At 41.1% G+C, this 23,076-nt stretch overlaps 1 protein-coding gene across 24 annotated transcripts in view; it reads left to right on the top strand.

The window, feature by feature from the left end:
• SNAP91 (synaptosome associated protein 91) overlaps positions 1–23,076 on the top strand; it is a 140,875-nt gene that overhangs the window by 67,258 nt on the left and 50,541 nt on the right. For 15 of the 24 annotated variants that reach the window (XM_039530044.1, XM_039530050.1, XM_039530049.1 and 12 more), the window contains exons 10-15: positions 280–363; positions 1,622–1,692; positions 2,705–2,710; positions 9,250–9,277; positions 13,164–13,273; positions 14,765–14,865. In XM_039530044.1, the coding sequence (XP_039385978.1) occupies positions 280–363; positions 1,622–1,692; positions 2,705–2,710; positions 9,250–9,277; positions 13,164–13,273; positions 14,765–14,865 (400 nt within the window). The remainder of the gene's footprint in view (positions 1–279; positions 364–1,621; positions 1,693–2,704; positions 2,711–9,249; positions 9,278–13,163; positions 13,274–14,764; positions 14,866–23,076) is intronic. The other 9 variants (XM_039530053.1, XM_039530056.1, XM_039530054.1 and 6 more) reach the window with 3 other exon arrangements.

Genomic DNA, 23,076 nt, shown 5'->3' on the forward strand with positions numbered 1-23,076 from the left:
TAAAGACAGCTCAGAGTGTTTCACAACTTGGCCATGTTTGAATGTTAACCCCTTCTCTCCCTCCTCTCCCAATGTATTAATTTCACATTGATACCGGTGGTGGTCGTATCTTATTAAGTTGATTTTAGTCTGGCACTTGAAATTGTCTTCAGTAACACTGTATGTGCATATTGGAAATAATAGCACTGACTTCAAGCATTACAGGTTTTTTGTTTTAAATTTTCAATGCATATATTTACAGTGAGATATTAAAGAACTTATTTATGACAAACATTTTAGGTATTGCTGACAAGAGTTCTGGTTGATCTGCAAATCACTGATAATGAAAATTCCCCTTTTAAAGAGTGTACCATTGATGAACCGGTAACCCTGATAAAATATTGCTGTTATCTACTGTTGTAGCTCTGAAGGGCTTCTTGTTCACTCATTGGTCTTATGGAAATCTACTTATCTAGGCACTATTTTTATACTGGAGTAGCTAAGGTCACTGAAACTTGTTCTTGCTTTCTTTCCTTTTTATCCACCATTGTAACAGCAACAGCATGCCTGGGTATTTTACTTGGCTATAAAATCTGGTTATTTAAAGTCTCAAAACACTGAGGATCTTGCATTTAAGAAAAATGATTGTGGTATTAGTCAAACTTCATTAGACTGAGATTTATTTCATTTTATAAAGTATCTGAAATTGGGATTTTTGAATTTTTCTTCTGGCTCCTGAATCTTGATAACCAACCACTATGAATATATAGGACAGGTTTTTTTGTGTTGTTTTTAAACCAGACTATGTAGATATTTCATGGTATTACCTGGAAAGTGTTCAAATTCTGAGCATAGCTTTCTATAATTAATTAATCTGGACCATTTTTTAATTCACACTTTTCCTTTTAGTGGAAAATACTAGCTGATAAATACAACTGTAACCATTAGCCACAAATGGGAAAAATTCAGTGTTTTAGCTAAAAGCTAATTTAGACTCACTGTATACAACACACCCAATTGATATGAGCATAAATACTTGTGTGGATTTTGAGTGTGTAATTTTCACTTAACCTGTGTATGCCTGTGCTGTTGTCAATGTCAAACACATGATCTGGCTGGAAGCATGGTGAGCACATCATGTACATAGGATTCAATAACTGTATAGTAAAGAAAGAGTTGGCTATAACTCTGCAAAGAAGTGTTTCAGAGTGGGGGGAGGGATAGCTCAGTGGTTTGAGCATTGGCCTGCTAAACCCAGGGTTGTGAGTTCAATCCTTGAGGGGACCACTTAAGGATCTGGGGCAAAAATTGGTCCTGCTAGTGAAGGCAGGGGGCTGCACACAATGACCTTTCAAGGTCCCTTCCAGTTCTAGGAGATTGGTATATCTCCAATTATTTAAATTTTATATGTTTTTATTTTAATTGGCTTTTTTTATAGAATTGCTTTTTGTCTTGATATTTCCAGCATGAAAATACATTTTTTTATACAATGGAGTGGAATTGAGATTATAGCATGTGTGCGCAAACTCATTTTATTTTTAGCAGAAGATGATTTAAATTGCCCTGATAACCTTGAGGCTCCCATCATTTAGTGTGTTTAAAGAAAAAAATGTGCACTTATTTTTTTACATTCACTTTCTAGGCTCCCAGCAGTCTTATGGAGACCCTGGAACAACATCTAAACACGTTGGAAGGGAAAAAACCTGGGAACAGGTAAAATGATCCTATTACATGTGCAGAACTAGATTAAAAATTCATCAAGCCACAAAGAGAAGCCCCTCCAGGCCAGAGGGGCCACCCAGCATCCAGAGCTTTCCCTTTTTCTTCTCATTGAAAGAAGAGGTAGCTCTTGGTTTCACCTCGCTTCTCTCCTAGAGCAACACTTGGATACTAGCCATCTTTAATTCTTCAGGCTGTTGATTGTTTCAGAGCTGCCACATTTAAGTTCATTGCAAGACTGCTGAAGAGAGAAAGTGGTCTGTGTATCACTGTTCTCTGCTGGAACTTCCAGGGAAGTAGGGGAAGCCTAGTGATGGGAGACTCCATTTGCCCACTGGGAGTATAGCAGCATCACACTGTGTTCATCCCAGTATTTGTTGTTCCTCTAATTTATACTGGGTCTGTTTCCCCATACTTGACTTTAAACACTGCTTGAGATTTCATTTTTTTTCACACCATTATGACCATACAAGCAATCCCTTTTACAGCTATTTTAAGATTCCCTGTGTTTTTTATATCTGAACCAAGTATAACCTATGCAAATGTAATTCTGCTTTGTTTTGACACCAGCTAATTAAACCTAAATATTGAAGACAGCCCACACTTATGTCATTCATGATTCACTTTTCAGAACAGACTAATATCATTTAGCTAGCATCATTGACTTCTCAGATGTCTTCTGTATACAAGCACTGCTTAATGGAGTTCTTAATTTTAACAAAAAAAACCCTGTGTATATGCTGCAACATAATGGAATCCACTTAACTTGTATTGCTTTTGTACAAGGACCATTTTGAGGAAGAATAATTTGGTTCTTCACCATTACTTTATTTGCTGTAAAACTTTGTAAAAATTCTATTTGCTGGGCAGATTTTTCTAATTGTCTTGCAGCCTCTTATCTAGATGTTTGTTAACTGCTCACTTCTTTGAGGAAAAAAGTTAAAGTGCACTTAACCTAGGCATTCTTTCTTTTTCTTTCTGTACGTCTGTTTGCCATGCAATTTAGTGAAGGGTAAGTTTTTATATACTCTTGTTTGCATGCATATTTAAGTGCTTATCTTATTGAGGAGATGGACTGATTAAATCTTGCCAGTTTCTTATGATTCAGGGTGTCTACACTACGAAATTAGGTCGAATTTATAGAAGTCGTTTTTTAGAAATCATTTTTATACAGTCGTGTGTGTCCCCACACAAAATGCTCTAAGAGCATTAAGTCGGCCGACTGCATCCATAGTACTGAGGCTAGCATCGACTTCTGGAGCGTTGCACTGTGGGTAGCTGTGAGTAGCTATCCCGCAGTTCCCGCAGTCTCTGCTGCCCATTGGAATTCTGGGTTGAGATCCCAATGCCTGAGGGGGCAAAAACAGTGTCACGGGTGCTTCTGGATACATGTAGTCAGGCCCTCCCCCCTCCTTCCCTCCCTCCCTGAAAGCAACGGCAGACAATCGTTTCACGCCTTTTTTTCTGGGTTACCTGCGCAGACGCCATACCATGGCAAGCATAGAGCCCGCTCAGCTCACCGTCACCATATGTCTCCTGGGTGCTGGCAGACGTTGTACTGCATTGCTACACAGCAGCAGCTCACTGCCTTTTGGCAGCAGATGGTGAATTACGATTGGTAGCTGTTGTTGTCATACTCGTGGATGCTCTTTTAGCTGACCCTCGGTGAGGTCGGTCAGGGGCACCTGGGCAGACATGGGAGTGACTCAGCCAGGTCATTCCCTTTTCAAGTCATTCCCTTTGCAGTCGTACTGCACCATCTTCTGGTGAGCAGCCAGGAGATGACGATGGCTAGCAGTCGTATTGCACTGTCTGCTGCCAGCCTAAGATGTATAAGATAGATGGAGTGGATCAAAACAAGCAATAGACCAGGTTTTGTTTTGTATTCATTTACTCCTCCCTCCCTCCGTGAAATCAACAGCCAGCTAAACCCAGGGTTTTGAATTCAATCCTTGAGGGGGCCATTCTGTGTGACAGTTGTTTGTGTTTCTCCTTGATGCAAAGCCCACCCCCTTTGTTGATTGTTAATTCCCTGTAAGCCAACCCTGTAAGTCATGTCATCAGTCACCCCTCCCTCCATCAGAGCAATGGCAGACAATTGTTTCGCGCCTTTTTTCAGCGCAGACGCCATAGCACTGGGAACATGGAGCCTGCTCAGATCATGTTCATAATCCAGCAGGATATGCAGAACCTGCAAAAGCAAAACCAGGCGAGGAGGCAATAGCAGCACGCTGACGAGGCTGATGAGGACATAGACATGGACGTAGACTTCTCAAAAAGTACCAGCCCCGGCAATGTGCACATCATGGTGTTAATTGGGCAGGTTCATGGCGTGGAATGCCGATTCTGGGCCCAGGAAACAAGCACAGACTGGTGGGACCACATAGTTGCAGGTCTGGGATGATTCCCAGTGGCTGCAAAACTTTCGCATGCATAAGGGCACTTCCATGGAACTTTGACTTGCTTTCTCCTGCCTTGAAGAGCCAGGATACAAAGATGAGAGCAGCCCTCACAGTTGAGAAGTGAGTGGTGATAGCCCTGTGGAAGCTTGCAATGCCAGACAGCTACTGGTCAGTTGGGCATCAATTTGGAGTGGGCAAATCTACTGTGGGGGCTGCTGTGATCCAAGTAGCCAACGCAATAAAAAAGCTGCTGATATCAAGGGCAGTGACTCTGGGAAATGTGCAGGTCATAGTGGATGGTTTTACTGAAATGGGATTCCCTAACTGTGGTGGGGCGATAGACAGAACCCATATCCCTATCTTGGCACCGGCGCACCAAGCCAGTGAGTACATAAACCGAAAGGGGTACTTTCCAATGGTGCTGCAAGCACTAGTGGATCACAAGGAATGTTTCACCAACATCCACATGGGATGGCCGGGAAAGGTACATGACACTCGCATCTTCAGGAACTCTGGTCTGCTTCAAAAGCTGCAGGAAGGGACTTTCTTCCCAGACCAGAAAATAACCGTCTGGGATGTTGAAATGCCTATAGTTATCCTTGGGGACCCAGCCTACTCCTTAATGCCATGGCTCATGAAGCCATACACAGGCAGCCCCGACAGTAGTCAGGAGCTGTTCAACTATAGGCTGAGCAAGTGCAGAATGGTGGTAGAATGTGCATTTGGACATTTCAGTAAACTGCGCCAGCATGTACTGCTTTTACTCGGATAGACCTCAGCGAAACCAATATTCCCATTGTTATTACTCCTTGCTGTGCGCTCCACAATATCTGTGAGAGTAAGAGGGAGATGTTTATGGTGGGGTGGGAGGTTGAGGCAAGTCGCCTGGCCGCTGATTATGTGCAGCCAGACACCAGGGCGGTTAGCATACAGGAGAGCGCGCTACGCATCAGAGAAGCTTTGAAAACCAGTTTCATGACTGGCCAGGGTACGGTGTGAAAGTTCTGTTTGTTTTTCCTTGATGAAATCCTGCCCCTCCCTCTCTTGGTTCACTCTACTTCCCTGTAAGCTAACCATCCGCCCCCCTTCAATCACTGCTTGCAGAGGCAATAAAGTCATTGTTCCTTCACGTTCATGCATTCTTCATTAATTCATCACACAAATAGGGGGATAACTGCCAAGGTAGGCTGGGAGGGTTGGGGGAGGAGGGAAGCACTGGGTGGGGTGGGGGAGGAGGGAAGGACAAGGCCACACTGCACTTTAAAACTTATTGAAGGCCAGCCTTCTGTTGCTTAGGAAATCCTCTGGGGTGGAGTGGCTGGATGGCCGGAGGCCCCCCTACCGCGTTCTTGGGCGTCTGGGTGAGGAGGCTATGGAACTTGGGGTGGAGGGTGGTTGGTTATACAGGGGCTGTAGCAGTGGTCTGTGCTCCTGCTGCCTTTCCTGCAGCTCAGCCATACGCTGGAGCATATGAGTTTGATGCTCCAGCAGCCTGAGCATTGATTCCTGCCTTCTGTCAGCAAGCTGATGCCACTTACTCTCTTCAGCCTGCCACCTCTCCTCATGTTCATTTTGTGCTTTCCTGCACTCTGACATTATCTGCCTCCACACATTCTGCTGTGCTCTGTCAGTGTGGGAGAACAGCATGAGCTCAGAGAACATTTCATCCCGAGTGCATTTTTTTGCCTTCTAATCTTCACTAACCTCTGCGAGGGAGAAACATATGCAGCTGGTGGAGGGGGGAAAAAAGGGAGAGTGGTAGTTAAAAAGACACATTTTATAGAACAATAGGTACACTCTTTCATGGTAAACCTTGCTGTTGACATTACATAGCACATGTGCATTTAGTACAAGGTCACATTTTGCCTCTTATTGAGGGTATGCCGGTGTGAGAGATCACTCATGCAGGGCCGGGCAACAGAATTTGGCTTGCAGGCAGCCATGGTAAGCCAGTCGTTTGGGTTTTTTAACTTTCATAACATGTGGGAATGGTTTCAAACAGCAGGACCCTCATTTCCCATACCAAGCAGCCATTGGGTTGGCAATTTAAAAGGCAGGGCTGCAGTTTCCAGGTTAACGTGCAGCACAAACCCAACTAACCTCTCCCCACACACACACACACACTCTTCTCTGGGACGATGGCTTCACCCCTCCCCCCACGGCGTGGCTTACAGCGGGGAGCATTTCTGTTCAGCCACAGGCAAACAGCCCAGCAGGAACGGGCACCTCTGAATGTCCACTTGATAAAACCACCCTATTTCAACCAGGTGACCATGAATGATGATACTCTCCTGAGGATAACACACAAAGAACGGATGTCATTTGAATGCCAGCAAACACCAGGACCATACGCTGCAATGCTTTGTTCTGCAGTGATTCCCGACTATGTGCTACTGGCCTGGCGTGGTAAAGTGTCCTACCATGGAAGATGGAATAAGGCTGCTCTCCCCAGAAGCCTTTTGCAAAGGCTTTGGGAGTACATCCAGGAGAGCTTTATGGAGATGTCCCTGGAGGATTTCCGCTCCATCCCCAGACACGTTAACAGACTTTTCCAGTAGCTGTACTGGCCGCGAATGCCAGGGCAAATTAATCATTAAACACGCTTGCTTTTAAACCATGTATAATATTTACAAAGGTACACTCACCAGAGGTCCCTTCTCTGCCTTCAGGGTCAGGGAGCCCAGCTTGGGTGGGTTTGGGGGTAACTGGCTCCAGGTCCAGGGTGAGAAACAGATCCTGGCTATTGGGGAAACCGGTTTCTCCACTTCCTTGCTGTGAGCTGTCTTCAACCACCTCCTCCTCATCTTCCTCGTCCCCAAAACCTGCTTCCGTGTTGTGTTCTACTCCATTGATGGAGTCAAAACACAGGGTTGGGGTATTGGTGGCTGCACCCCCTAGAATGGCATGCAGATCATCATAGAAGTGGCATGTTTGGGACTGCAACCCAGACTGGCCGTTTGCCTCTCTGTTTTTTTGGTAGGCTTGCCTGAGCTCCTTAATTTTCACGCAACACTGCTGCGAGTCCATTATAGCCTCTGTCCTTCTTGCCCTTAGATTTTTTTTTTCAAATGTTTTGGCATTTCGTTTACTGGAACGGAGTTCAGCTAGCACAGATTCGTCTCCCTATACTGCGATCAGGTTCTGTACCTACCATTCGGTCCATGCTGGAGCTCTTTTGCAATTCTGGGACTCCATGGTCTCTGCTGATGAGCTCTGCATGGTCACCTGTGCTGATCAGCTCGCCATGCCGGCCAAACAGGAAATGAAATTCAAAAGTTTGTGGGACTTTTCCTGTTTACTTGGCCAGTGCATATGAGTTGAGAGTGCTGTCCAGAGCGGTTACAATGGAGTACTCTGGGATAGCTCCCAGAGGCCAATACCGTCAAATTGTGTCCACACTACCCCAAATTCGACCTGGCAAGGCCGATTTCAGTGCTAATCCCCTCTTTGGAGGTGGAGTAAAGAAATCGATTTTAAGAGCCCTTTAAATCAGGGAAAAAGAAGGGCTTTGTTGTGTGAACAGGTGCAGGGTTGAATCGAGGCAATGCTGCTAAATTCGACCTAAAATCGTAGTGTATACCAGGCCTAAGTTGCTTTTCATGAGCTTTGTATATATTTGTGTTCAGTGATATTTACAACTAATCAAGGAATATTTGCTTTCTCTTGCACAGAGGACTATCTAATAGTGTATTTCAGAACTAGTTGTCTTAACCACAATTTAAATACATGAAAAACTATCCGATCAATTTCACCATTGGGAATCCAGTATCAGAGGGGTAGCCATATTAGTCTGGATCTGTAAAAAGCGACAAAGTCCTGTGGTACCTTTATAGACTAACAGAAGTATTGGAGCATAAGCTTTCGTGGGTGAATACTCCAATACTTCTGTTAGTCTATAAGGTGCCACAGGACTATTTGTCACTTTTTACAACTGGGAATGTACCCAGAAGTTAAACTGGTACAAAAAAATTGACTATCAGATTAGTAAAAAAGCTTAACCTAGAAGTGGGATAATTGACTGACTCAAACTATTTAGAGAGACAAGTGGATGAGGTAATATCTTTTTATTGGACCAGTTTCTGTTAGTGAAAGACACACTCTTGAGCTTACACAGAGCTCTTCTTCAGGTTTTTTACCCAGCTGAAGTTCTGTGAAAGCAGCAATCAGTGACACAATTACTCTTTTTATAATAAACAAACAGCTATCTATGGGTAAGAAAATGCACAGCTAGGGCACTCAAACAGCCTTAACTCTGCCTAGCAGTGACAGCATGAGGTAGGAAAAAGGCCGAATACATCTTTCCTGAGTTTAATCTAGGACCAGAAACATTAAAACTGTATGGTTATTGCATGATGTCACCACAGGGCAGATTTTAAGTCTAGGTGTCCTAACTATGTATTGCCATATCTTTGCATATTTGGGCTTCTTTTCAATAATCTTAGATATGAATTTCCTGGGTTAGTAACGTTTGTTTTTATTTATGTTAAATACAATAGCCCTGTAACACTAATCTTAAATCACTGGTATGTATGCCTTAAATCCCACCTTACCATAGAGCTATATATTTCAGACATAACTGTCAGGAGTTAAGGCATAGCTGATCTTGGCTTTTGTAGCTTTCTGGCAGCTTAAAAATAATCGGATCTGACCCCCTGAAGAGTTTTCCTGTTCCATAGTGACTCGTATGCCAACCCTTCCCAGCCACTAATACAGGGGGCATGGCTGGGAAAGAGGTAAGGCCAGGTCACCACTTCACCCCAGTAATCCCCAGCTTTCATGGGGCCAAAAGCAGACGTGTAAATTGTTGCCTTACTTAAAATTCTTCTGTGAAGTACATCGGGTCTGAACTGTAAGATTTGGCCCAGGGTGTCAAATGCCACAAACAGTACTAAACGTAGGCATTAGTATTTCACAGCTTAAAACTTCTCTTTATTTCCTAAAATGACAGACTTTGAGTTAAACTACAGCATATATTGGTTTTGAAATGGCTTTTAGACAAGTCCAGCATACTTGTTTGTAATCTCTTTGGTTAAATAATTTTTTAATGAGAACTTGAAAAACTATTTTAATACCATTCTGATGTTTCTTCAGCATGCTTTCCTAAAATGTACTTAGCTTGAAAATCTTCATTATATTCTTTTCTTTTTAGTTCTGGTGCTCCTTCTCCCTTGAGCAAGGTAAATATTAATAGTTTATGTACTAATTAAGATTGATTGATTGCTCTCAGTCAGCATGTGCTTTTAAACTACCATTAGAGTTAAAGGTACTTAGGAAAAATTCTTTATTTGGGTCTGTGGCTTTTTTTCGTTTTTTTCCAAGAAACCTCAACGTATCCCAAGCTGTAGGCAAACTACCATCAGCTTAAAAAAAAAAAGGGGGGTGGGGGTGGACACAAACAATGAAACCACTGTAAAACAGGGATTAGAGACCTGCTCTTGAATTTTAAGCTGCTAACTCCTGGTGGTTGAGAATGCTCTTGAAAGAGTGTTGAACTGCCTTGCCAGGAGATGGCAATCAAGTGCTATGTGGAGGCATAACGGATGTCCACACCTTCAACTTGGCCTTTCCCATTTCTCAGTGAGAAGCTGACTCTGAGGCATGTCAGCTTCTCTCACCTACATCTTTCTCTCTAGTGGTATATTTACTGTGAGGAGACTGCCTTTTGATTTCTCCTCTGTTTGATTTGCCATCCCCTATTTGGCTGTTTTCAGATCACTGGTTTCCCCCTCCCCCCAATGTCTCCATACTTTTTGTTATAGAAATTCTAATACCAAGCAGCATCCAGCCTTATCCTAATGACCTTAAAGAACATGAGCACTGCCTCTCTTTTAGGCTTGGTCACATCAGCTCAGAGGACAGGGTCTCTGCAAATGTTTGCCATCAGTCTGTCAGTGCCCAAGAAACATGACTCAAGTCATTCATTCATACACCGAAATCATTCTGTAGATCAAACTTGTATGCACTAAAGGCTTCCATGAAGACAGGTGGATCAAATAGTCACCTCACTAAGAGTAATGTGGCTATTGTGAATTTTCAGTTGTGTAAGGTGTTTCAACAGCTTTTAATGCCTACTTCTTCCAAGGAATATAGTAGTAGTAATACCTACCTCTTCGATAGCCTTTTCATCCATAGATCTCAAAGTGCTTTACAAAGGTGGTCAGTATCTCTATCTTACAGATGGGGAAACTTAGGCACATAGAGGTAAAGTGAATTGCCTAGTGTACCCAGCAAGCCAGAGCACTATGGGCCCTCCTCTCCCTCCCATGGTTAGTTTTTCCTGTGCTGCTGCTGCCTTCTTGACTTCACGTTTCTTCAATGCATTCATATGTAAATGCATACAATGCTTAGTGTACATCCGAGAGAGGTAAATTAACATTATATGTCTGCCAGAAAACCTGTTTCTCCACCTCTGCTCATTACTTGTACCTTGACACAGACTCTCAGGACATATTTTCATTGTTTGTGCATAACTCCGTACAAAGTATCTGTAGGTACATTTCACAATGATACCAAAAACCAATGTGACCCCAGCTTTTATTTAAGACCTCACATGGCATTCTGTGGTGAACCAGAATGTACGTACAAGAATTGGGACTTTCCTGTAACCCCCTTGCCTGCTGGCATTAAGGGGCTATTGGGTTACAACCATGTACTATTGTGTTCAGTCTTCATTACTTGTGGTTGCAGAATACAATAACAAGCCCCAGTCAAGGGGATGCATGACTCAGTGTCCCAGACAGTAATTCCAGATTATTCTGATGGGAAAATCTTTAGTCCTTTTAAATGCCAGCGCTGCTAACCGCCGGACTGACTTCTGCGAGGTGAATTACTGAGTGAAGAACTGAAGAGTGGCCTGAGTCTTTGATTCTGTTACTCTTGTAGTTACAACTGATAAATGCAGCAGTCTTGAAACCTCCTTTCATGGTGTATCTTAATGTTTGCAGTTTGTCAAATGAGGGCAGCTTCCTCAAAAGTGATTTCTTGTAGGGGTGCACAACTGGGAACTATGGGCTTCCCTGACAGTACATTAGTAATAGGAGAAACTGCTATATGACCACAGAGAGGTTAACAAAGCTGTAGTTGGGTTTTTGGTCTGTTCTCACAGAATTAGTTGTAATGCTATCTGGTATCAAAATATAACGCATCAGTAATAGTTTAAATATTTAAAAGGAACTGCTGCTGGTATAAAGCTTTTTAAATTGCATAAAATCCTGCAGAGCAGCTCTGTGGGAGTCCAAGGTTTTGGAGCTGACAACACTTCATTTTACACACAACTTGACCTATTTTTACGATGTATCTGACCATTTATTGTACCCTCCCCCCACATTCTTGCGTTATCCATTATGTAGGGTTTGATCTAAACCTCTCTCCCCATTTGGAAGCTTGTTCCTGGATCATGCTGATTTCTCCACCCTCTAACTTTCAGACTGAGGAGGACGCACAGTATCTTCATTCCTAATTTTCTTCTCCAGCCCCATAAACTGGATTACCATTTTTACCATGAGTATACTTACCCACTTCCTAAATAACCCCAAATCCCTTGCATATTTTCTTGCTGTTCTGCTTTTAATACTCTTATGAAAGGACAATATCTCTCTCTTCCCACAGGAAGTCTCACTTCAAAATTCTTAAACATCACCCATGCTCCTAGCCTCGGAGATGTGTTGTTGATGTGTCCAAAGTACCATCAAACAAAGAACTTGCTTGTCTATAATTATCTGAATATACAATAAAATTTGATTTGCTTTATGTTCCCAATATTTTTCTTGATAGAATTGCTCATTTGAGCTGTTTTTTCCCCAGAGATTACTTTCCCAGGGAACTACCATGTGATTCCGTGATTGGTGATACTGGCACTCCTCATTTTCAGAGCATTTTACGCATTAACCAATTAGCCTCTTGTTTAACTCTTCATCTTTCTTGTTCCCTTTACCCTCTACCTCCACCCAGACTAGGCACTTGAGGTGCTATGCAATGATTCAAAGTGGAACAGTACGGTATCTAAACAGAATCCTCTCACCAAAAAAGGGTATTTATATACATGCAGAAACAAAGTGCCAACAATTATGTTTTCTGTTGAACACATTTTAGTGGGTGGAGAACTAGAATCATTTAAAAGTTGGAGGATGGATGGGACAGAAATTGAGGAAGAGCAGATTTCTTTCCCTAGATATGTATAGCAAAAATAACCCCCAACACCTCTGCCACCATCTTAACACTTAGTGTAGGATCTTCTTAAAAGTGGATGGTGGTGAACTGTCAATCCCTATCACGGTAAAGAAAGTGAGACTACAAACTTTAGCCATAAGAGCCACAGACAGCATTTGGATGTTGCACCTAAGGGTAGGTATCTCCCAATGCCACCATTAATTGTTAAGGAGATAGTTGCCTGTAATAAGTTGTTTTAACAAATCGTAATCTTGGGTTTGTTGAAGCATTTCATGAACTGAAGTAAAGGATTTTCTTTTAAACTGGTTTATCAAGCTTCTCAGGTTGGAGGGTTTGCAGTGGAAATTAGTGATGTACAAATGTGCAAACATGGCTAGTACAAAGAAACAAGCCACATAATATCTTTTTTTTTAATAGCTGACCATTTTTTCTTTTCTCAATTTCACTGAAACTAAATGCATAGGGTGAATAACTTGCATTTCCAAGAAAAGCGATAAGTTTGGGATTTGAGCCTTTGGAAAGGCAGGGTTTAAGAAGCTTACCCAATGACCAGACATCCCCCATGCAAGTAAAGGATCCCATAAACAGAGCACACAATTAGTTAAGTAGTGTTCTGTACTTGTGTAGTTTTTCAAATTTGCTAGTCCATTAAAGCATTTCTTATTTAAGAATATTTGTGCTGTTCAGTCTTTGAAGGAAAGAGAAGTGCACTCTGTATGGAGACTTGATTTCCTTGTGTTGTCCCCAGATTAACTTTTAATCACTAGAAAAAAATTATTTTCATATTAGAGGTAATATTAGTTTATAAGGTAGACTTGAAAGTCTATGCTAGTCTATATATTGATGATGGCACTACTTTTTTGAGTGATATGTATTTTGACTTTTTGTCTCCAGTCTTCTCCAGTCACAACTGTTACATCTCCTAATTCTACCCCAGCAAAAAGTATTGATACCTCTCCACCAGTTGATCTCTTTGCAACTTCATCTACAGCAGCTCCAGTCAGGTGAGTTCTGCAATATGTTAATCATGAACTGTTTTCATGTATTGCCTACAGACCCTTCCCCATTTCACATTGTGGATTTTAAAAGCTAACCATATTGCATCGTTCTGAGAAATGCTGTGCCTGCTATACAAATTCCAGATCTCTGGAGTATACCAGTTACAGCTCTACACTTTCACTGGACTCACTCACAATTTTTAGTTTACTTAACACTGAATGCATAGCATATTTGTGGAATGGTATGGCATTACAGCTGTACAAACACTAAATTTATATGACTAATTCCAAGAAAACTGAAATTAGTTCCATAGCTACTTTGGGCAGTATCCAATATCACAGCTGTTAAGCACTGCTACTTCATATAAACAAACAAGTTCTGTTTGACTAGAGTCATAGAATACCAGGGTTGGAAGGGACCTTGGGAGGTTACCTAGTCCAACCCCCTGCTCAAAACAGGACCAGTCCCCAGACACATTTTTACCCCAGATCCCTAAATGGCCCCCTCAAGGATTGAGCTCACAACCCTGGGTTTAGCAGGCCAGTGTTCAAACCACTGAGCTATTCCCACCCCACCCCATATGTTCATGGAAATAGTAACTTAATTTATTGATTGTTTTTATTTCTACTTTAACCTTCAATATTAATCTTCACATCTAAATAGACATGCTGAACCAAAATTAAATTACTTTTTCACTTCATTCTTTTGAAGGGTGACGTACTGAAATGTGATTAGTTTGTGATAGTTCTAAAATGAGCCCTTGGTATTAACTTTTCCCTGTTGCCTGTTCAGTACTTGGTGCAAAGGTCTATAGTTTCTGACCTAGTGAACAAAAATATTTTGGAAGATAGTTGCTGTGACTGAAAACAGAGCTCTATTCCCATTTGGTCCTAAAAGGGTTTTGATTTTCCTTTTAGAAATTCTGCAGTAGTATTTCCTCTATTGTGCTTTGTCCTACAGTATCATTGCAGTTCAGTCGTGTCCTCTGGAGATACAGAACAGTATATCTGTCCAGTAATATAAATAAGTGGTTAGGAACAATGATGTCCTCTCTCCAGGTGCTGAATACCTTCAGCATTTACTGAGCTAATGGGGGGAGGGATAGCTCAGTGGGTTGAGCATTAGCCTGCTAAACCCAGGCTTGTGAGTTCAACCCTTGAGGGGGCTATTTGGTGATTTAGTTGGGGATTGGCCCTGCATTGAGCAGGGGATTGGACTAGATGACCTCCTGCAGTCCCTTCCAACCCTGATAGTCTATGATTCTAAATGCATGTTAAAGGCATTTAGTAGCTTCTGAAGGATTAGGTTCTGATCCAGAAAAATACTTGCTTTACAGTGGTTTGACAGATACTCTAATCTTGTTTACAACATTTACGCTCTGGTGTAACCTGGAACAGCTTTTACTTTGCAGAATTATACAAATGTCTAATACTACAGATTATTTTTTTCTTTTTCTTCTCTCTTCCTTCCCACCCCTTCCCCTCTACCCTCAATAGCACTTCCAAACCATCCAGTGATCTTCTAGATCTTCAGCCAGATTTCACATCTACTGGGCAAGCAGCTCCAACTGCTCCAGCAGGAGCAACTTCATGGGGAGGTAAAATACCTGTTTGTTTTACACTCACTTTTCCTTTTAATCTCACTCTTAGATTGGCAGCTGAACTGAAACTTGACTTTCCCTACTCTTTATGAAAAGAACAAACCATGTTCCAAACTCACTCACTAGCCTCAGCTGACAAGTCAGTGGAACTCAAGTTGTAGGCTCTTTGCAGTGAAGAATCTTCTAGGTGTGGATGTGCACATCCTATGGGGGAGCCAGAGTGTGCAGCCCAGAGAGTGGGAGAGAACAGCTGGGAAGGAGAGGGTGGGGTGGCAGGGCCCTGGAACAGCCTGGTAGTGTGCTGATTAAGTAGGGATGGGGCATAGGGATAGGAGTCAAAAGACCAGTGTTCTAATCTCTATCAGTAGCTCTTCCAGTGACTTGATATGTGACTGGGGGTAAGTCACCTTACAACAGTTTTTCTGCAGGCAAGTGAGATCTGTAGAAGAAAGGCACCACGAAAATTCTAAAATATTGGCACTATTACTTCTTGGATTACTTAATCCGCCCTCGTTCAGTGAGTGGTGATATTTTTAGTTGGCCTGTAAATGTATTAACAATCCTAGGAGTCTTAAATGTTGAAAACATTATTTCCTGAAATACTTCCAGGTGAACAAAACTGCTGTTGGTAACAGCCATATCTGCATAGCCATGGTATGCAAAATCCTAAAAAAAGTTCGGTTTGGGCTAACACTATTCTATATCCGAAACATTTCATGGACTCAAATTCTCTCTCAAACTTCTAAGGAAGAAAAGGCTTTTGGGCAAGGTATTTATATATCTGGTCTGCATTTGCTCTGATTTTTTTTTTAACTCTTAGAGCAGCAACTCTTGTGGATCTTCTAGCTCTAAAGTTTTCCATATTGACCACTATTTTCGAAGATCTTAAGGCAAGAAAAGAAAACTATGATCAACTCGCCTAACTTTCTACATAATATGTGCTGTAGAATGTCACCTAGTTATTCCTGCATGAAGCCTATAACTTCTGGTTAAGTTAGAGCATATCCTTTTTAAAGACATCAAATTGTGATCCAAAGACTTCAAGTGATGGAGAATCCGCCACATCACTACATAAGTTGTTCCAGTGGTTAATTCCCCCTCTGTGTTAAAGATATAACAAGATACAGTGGTTGGGAGCCAGAGCTACACAAATTCACGATTGTCCCTTCTATGTAGATACTTAGACAATGATCAAGTTACCTCTTAATCTTCTCTTGGATAAACTGCATCGATGAAGCTTTTTTCATCTTCTTTGGTAAAGCTGGTTTTCTAAACCTCAAGTCATTTTTGTAGTAGTTTTTGAACTTTTTTCCAATGTGTCCACATTCTTTTTAAAGCATGGATAACAGAACTGGACACAGTATTCCAGTAATAATCTTAATACCATCTAACAATACCTCCTTACTTCTCAATATTCACTCTTGTACATCCAAGGGATGCGTTTCCTCTTAGCCATTGCATTGCATTCTAGAATATATTTGTCCCCTCTCCAAGTCTTATAAGTGTGACCTACATTCTTGGTTCCTAGAAGTATGACCTTGCATTAACTATGTTAAAATGTATGTTCAAGTGAGTCCAGCTTACCATGCATTTGAATTCAGTGTGTAGAACTGAGTTGTCATGTCTGCTCCACCATTTTTATCATCTGTGGATTTTATTGGCAGCTATCAATGATCTGGAAGATAAGATCTAGATGTGGAATAGCACTGAGTCCAAAACAGATGGCAGTAGGTCCCCATTAAAAATGCCCTCAACGAATGAAGTTAACTCATTTACAGTTATTTCTTTATCTATCTAGCCATCTTAGTAACAGATGAAATATGGGCTACATTGGTTTTTGTATAGTATTAATTTTTAATTAGTGTTATGTGGTATCAAGTAAAATACCTTTTAGAAATCTATATATTGTCAACCTATGGCTTTATCAGCCAAACTTTAATCTCCTCTTAGGCCAAACTTGATATTATTTATTATCTTTTTCATAAAAATATATTGTCTGGGAAAAAATATGCAGCCATGCTTTAATTCTGCACCTCTGGCATCCTGTATTGGCCTTTCTATGATTTTTGTCTTGGATCATGGTAAAGCTAAGCACCCTATAGTTACCCAGGTCATCTTATTTACCTTTTATAAATACTAGCATATTCGCTTTTATCCAGGCCACTGGATTTTGTTAAATATCAACATGGCAAACCTCTCAGCCAATTCTTCTAAAAATCCTGAGGTGCCAATTATCTGCAGACTTAAAAATACTAAAGAGCAATTGTAATTAGGATGTTTAAATTCACAGTTGAAGAAGAAAGTATTTGATTATCATGTAAATGTCCTCCAACTTGATTATGCATACAGAACAAAAACATTTTTGAACCCTTCTGCCATATCTAAGTCACTGACAGTTTTAGCATCTTTGTCTAGTAATGTACCTAAACACAACTAGGATTTGTTTTGTTCCTGATGTACATAAGAACATAAGAACATAAGAACATAAGAAAGGCCGTACCGGGTCAGACCAAAGGTCCATCTAGCCCAGTATCTGTCTACCGACAGTGGCCAATGCCAGGTGCCCCTGAGGGAGTGAAACAACAATGAATCAATGATCTCTCTCTCTCTCTCCCATCCCCATCCATCTCTCTGGACAGAGACACAGGGGACACCATTCTCCCACCCATGGCCAGCCATTTTTATTACTTACCACCCCATGAATTATCCAGTCCTTTTTAAACAACATTGTAGTAGTCCCCTAGCCTCCTCCCCCAGTAAGGAGTTCCACAGTTGTGACTGTGCGCTGCGTGAGAAGAGAACTTTTTTTTTTTTTTTAAACCTGCTGCCTATTAATTTCATTTGTGACCCCTAGTTCTTGTATTATGTGAATAAGTAAATAACTTTTATATCTTTTTCATCATCATTTCTTCCTTATATACCTCCATCATGTCCCCCTTAGTCTTCTCTTTCCAAACTCCAAAGTCCTAGCCTCTTTAATCTTTCCTCTTTCTTCCTTCTTTCCCCTCCCCTAATTTTCTTGCTCTTTTTTTTTTTTTTTTCTTTTCTTTTGCTAGATTTTCTTTTTGAGGTGAGGAGACACACCACACACACAGTAGATGGTATGCGATCCATGGATTTATTTATATTATATATAATATAATATATATATTCTTATTCCTTTTTTTTTTTTAATGATTCATCCTGTTTTTTTTTTTTTTGACCTCTCTGCACACTGCACACATCTTCAGAGAAACTATATCCGATAATAACTTTTTTTTTTTTTTCCTGACTCGTTGTAGCTAAATTAGCCCCCATCATGTTGTATGTATAGTTGGGGTTATTTTTTCCAATGTGCATTACTTTACATTTATCCACATTAAATTTCATTTAATGTAATTTCCTTCTTATTTTCTTCTAACCTACTGAATGTAATCTTTGATATCCTTTTTAACCATTTTATTAGGAAAGCACTTGTTTCAACAACTCAAATTATTTTTTATTCTAACAAGTCTACTTTACCATTGGCAGTAATACAAATATGGTGACCTGTTAAATATGTAGTAATTCTGTGTGAGATAATATGCTAATTGCAAGGAATAACTCTGTGCCTTACTCTGACACGTCCTTCAAGCAATTGGCAAATCCATTAAAGTATTATGTACTGGAATAGGTTGCTTTTTATATATTTTGTGAGGTTTCTTTATTTTGAAACTGGGATTTATTTTTTCACTCTGGAGGGGGTACGATAGGTAAATTTCACTTGATTTAGAATGAGCTCTAAAAATTATAACTAAATATTCAGGACTCTGAAAGAGAATGCAAGCGGTCAGTAAATGTATTTTAGAGTCTCTTCCTGTTGCTATACTGAAATTTTTACGCTGTGGAATACACTTTCAGAAAAGCTAGGCTTCCTTTCTCATAGGGTACTCTGGGCTTCCTATCCACTTCCTTCCTCAATGCTCTTGCATCAGTTATCACAATTCAGCAGAAGAAATCAGAATGTATTCTTTTCCAGTATTTGTACAGCTCCACTTGTCAGGTATAGGGAAGTTGTTGGAAAGCAACAATAGACATTCATGCTTTGACTCCCTATCTCTCTCTGGGTTATGTGCTGCCTGCATGCAAGGCCAAAAGAGCTTGATACTCAAAGTTAGATCAACTCATTAAATGGTCTAGGAATGATTCAGACACAGTTGGGAGAAGTAAAAATTAGTTTTCTCCTGATGAGAGTCAAATTTTAAATGGTCACTAGGTAAAATAATTAAAGAAACTTATACTGTCCTTAGGTCTTAAAGGTTAATTGTAAACAAAACCCTATTTCACTTCAACTGGCTATGTGGGCTGCCTTGTTTTAAAACAGGAGGATAGTTCAGCAAGGTATATGGTGATTTGCTTTAGGTTTCAAATGTCCATCCCCAGGAGCAGCGCCAGGGTTTCTGGCGCCCTAGGCAGAATTCCGGGAGTTGCATTTTGTGTGCTCCCCACAGGGCGCGCAGGAGCTTCCAGTTCCGCTCCCATCACGCCGCCGAAGAAGGACCCTCCGCCGAAATGCCACAGGCGACAGTGGCAGTCATTGAGCTACTCAATTGCTTGCCGCTGTTTTCCGCGGCACATCAGCAGAAGGTCCTTCGGCGGTGGCGCGACGGGAGCAGAACCGGAAGCTCCCGTGCGCCCCGTGGGGAGCGCACAAAATGCCGCCCCCCGAATCCTGGCACCCTAGGCAACCGCCTAGGGTCACCTAATGGAAGTGCCGGCCCTGTCCATCCCTCACTGCTTCTAGCCGTCTCTCTTTTTTTCACTGGTGTTCCAACATACCTCATACTACACATCACAACCACCACTGAACTCTGTAAGAATAGGGACTGCCTGAAAGTATTGTTGATCATAGTATGCCCTTGTCAACTTCATATCTGTACAATGTAAAATAACAATAATAAACTAAAGAGAGTATGAGATGGGATTCACAAGTATGGAGTATTTCACTATTCACATGAACCCTGTGCTACAGTTGAAGTGAGTTCTTCTAGAACGAAGACATGAACAGAGCAGAAAAAACTGGACAAATGAAATTTATAAATGGTCAAGTCTCTTCGTTCTCCAGACCTCCTCCTTTGCATCAGTCTCTCACAAGTATTGAGAAGTTGACAATCTACTTATGTCTTCATATGCTAACATACTCCTTTCTTTCAGCAATGCCAAGCAGTTGTAATCTGTGAACCAAAAGTTTTAACATTCTCTTGAAGCTTGTAACATCCTCTTGTAGGATTCCAGGAACTTAAGTCTCTAGGCTTCAAACCTAGACTAATTTTATATGCTGAAAGAAGTTTAGAAAAACAGATCTAGAGATAGGGAAAAGAAACCATGAAACTAAGGAAGAGAATAGCTGTTGTGGCTAAGAGCCTGTTTTTATTTTCAGAGTTTAAGGCACATCAGAAACTTCATTTTTAGTACAGTGTCATAATCTATATCGTACTTGGTCACACACAGTGTTTTAACGGTGATTTGGATTTTAAAATGTATCTGCACTTTAACAATTAAGTAATATTGCTTTCTGAAAATTTCTCCATCTTTTACTTAGTTTCAGTGTAGCTGCCATGCTTCCATTTATTATACAAACTTTTCCATAGCTGCAGGTGCAATACTCTGCTTTCATTTCTTTCTGTGGCAGTAGGTTTTAATAGGGCAAGGTTTGGGAAATAAAAATTGCAGAATTAATGAAACATAATGTACCAAATGGAATGTAGGGAAGAGTGAGCAAGCAAAGAGGAAGTGTGCTGAAGGAATGCAGTGTATTACTAAGGCAGGGGTCAGCAGCCTTCGGCACAGGGCCCAGCAGGGTAATCTGCCGGCGGGCTGTGAGACATTTTGTTTATGTTGACTGTCTGCAGGAATGGTTCCCCCACAGCTCCCAGTGGCCACCGTTTGCCGTTCTTGGCCAATGGGAGTTGCAGGAAGTGGCGTGGGCTGCAGGGACGTGCTGGCCACCACTTTTTGCAGCTCCCATTGCCTGGGAACGGCAAACTGCAGCCACTGGGAGCTGCAGGGTGCAGTTCCTGCAGATGGTCAATGTAAACAAAATGCCTCGCAGCCTGCTGGCAGATTACCCTGATGGGCTGCATGCCAAAGGTTGCAGACCCCTGTACTAAGGATTCAGTAGTTTTAAATTTTGCAGTTTCTTGGACCTCTGTGATGAGTTTACTTAATTTCTTCATTTCTAATTAACACAAACTTGAGAATAGACCACTCTTTTGAGCCTTTCCCTATTTGTTTCTGAAATCTTAGGCACTTTGGAAAATCCCACCCTAAATGACACATGATCCCAAGTTAGCCACCCAGGGTGTGTCTACACTGCAATTGGACACCCATGACTGGCCCATGCCATCTGACGGGTTTGGGCTAAGGGACTGTTGAATTGTAGTATAGACATTGAAGCTCAGGCTGCAGCCCAGGCTCTGGGCCTTCCTACTGCAGAGTCCCAGAGCTGCAGCCCAAGCCTGAGACCTGTAAGCCAGAGTCAGTTGGCATGGGCCAGCTGTGGGTAGCTAATTGTAGTGTAGACATACCCTCAGGTGCTTTTCAAAGTCCAACCCTTTAATTTCTGCATTGTCTATGATTGTTAGTTTGCAGCATTGCTTCACTTCTTTTAATCAATCATTCCCTTTGCAAGTCTATGTCTACTGAAACAATATTTAGTATGTGGGTATGATTCATTCCTCTAGGAAGTGTCCCAAATGTTAACTGTTCGGTTGTGTTTTTTGATGCCATATTTTCCTTGGACATGTAAAAATATTTGCAAGGAAAAATTATGGTCCCTACAACATCAGAATATCATGAAATGTTAAAGTAGATTAATTTTAAACTGTGACCTAATACTCACCTTTTGATAATTTCACAGCTTCATTCCTCTGTTCCACAAAAATATCTGTAACGGCAGTAAGTATAAAAAGCAGTAAAACACTATTTTTAAATCTTGCATTCTTAAATAGTTGCAGTGTTTTCTCTTTCAATTATTGTTTTATAAAGCAATTAAACTTTTTTTACAACGTTTTAATAAGCTACCATGCTAGAAAATTAGGAGGCTTCAGTTCAATATAATCATCTATAAATTAGTGAGGTAACAAATTGGTTATGTGTTAGTATAGACAAATGGAAGGTGTGAGTGTTTCAACGGCAGTATCTTATGTCAAGCTTTCAAAGCTCAGCCAGGTATGCAGTGATATGTTTTTTTTAATATACCTCTTGCTACTGTTGTAAAATCCTTTATGGAAGGAAGTATGCCTCTTGAGATAGTCAAGTTTAAAAAAAAAATCCTTCAAAACGTTTGGGTTTTTTCCTACCAATGCATCTAATTCTGTGAATAGTCCTCTGGCCTTTGTAATAGGAATTCGGCAGTAAATACTTCATTTCTACAGAGTATGAACTTTCTTTTTACAACAATGTCTGATGTAAAGGGTTGGTTATATAATACAAAGGGACCATAACTATGTTCAGGTCATGCTACATGTACTTGTAGTGTTCCTCTACTCTAACTTTTCTTCAGGGAAGAATTTTTAATGACTGTATTGGCCCATATACTACATATGTGTGCCGTTAGCTTGTGCTCAGTATGCTTTAGACTAAAGCTGTGGGCAGACTAGTAAAGAGTTGATTTAAAACAAGAAATCCAAACCAATAGTGTCACAGCCAGTGGATTTTGCATCATCGTAAAGATGAGTTGGAACTACGTAGTCACTCCTTTCTGTCTTCTTGAAGTTAAAGGTTTTTACTCCTTACATCTCTGTAGTGAAAGGTTATAAGAGCTACTGTTTTTGTGAAGCTGTGAAATCTTTTATTTTGCAGTTTTGACTGTGCAGTTGAGAACTATAAGTACCCGGTGGTATTATGATACAGTAGATCTTGATGTGTAATAATCCTTGGGTGACCAGATAGCAAGGGTGAAAAATCAGGACAGGGGATGGGGGGGCAATTTGCACCTATGTAAGATACAGCCCCAAATATTGGGACTGTCCCTATAAAATCAGAACATCTGGTCACCCTAAATAATCCAAAAGTCACATTACTTAGTTATATTTTAAACTAACTCGAAACAGGAGGGGGAATGCTTCCTGCACCAGCAGGAGGAGGAGGAGGTGTGGGAGAGTCTGCTCACCCAAGTTACATAGAAGACAGGGAGCCTTTTTAAAATCTGAATGAGCTGTGTCCACGTCTCCCCCTCCATTATTTTAA

This window comes from Mauremys reevesii, linkage group 3 (assembly GCF_016161935.1).
Source record: "Mauremys reevesii isolate NIE-2019 linkage group 3, ASM1616193v1, whole genome shotgun sequence".
NCBI lineage: Eukaryota > Metazoa > Chordata > Testudines > Geoemydidae > Mauremys > Mauremys reevesii.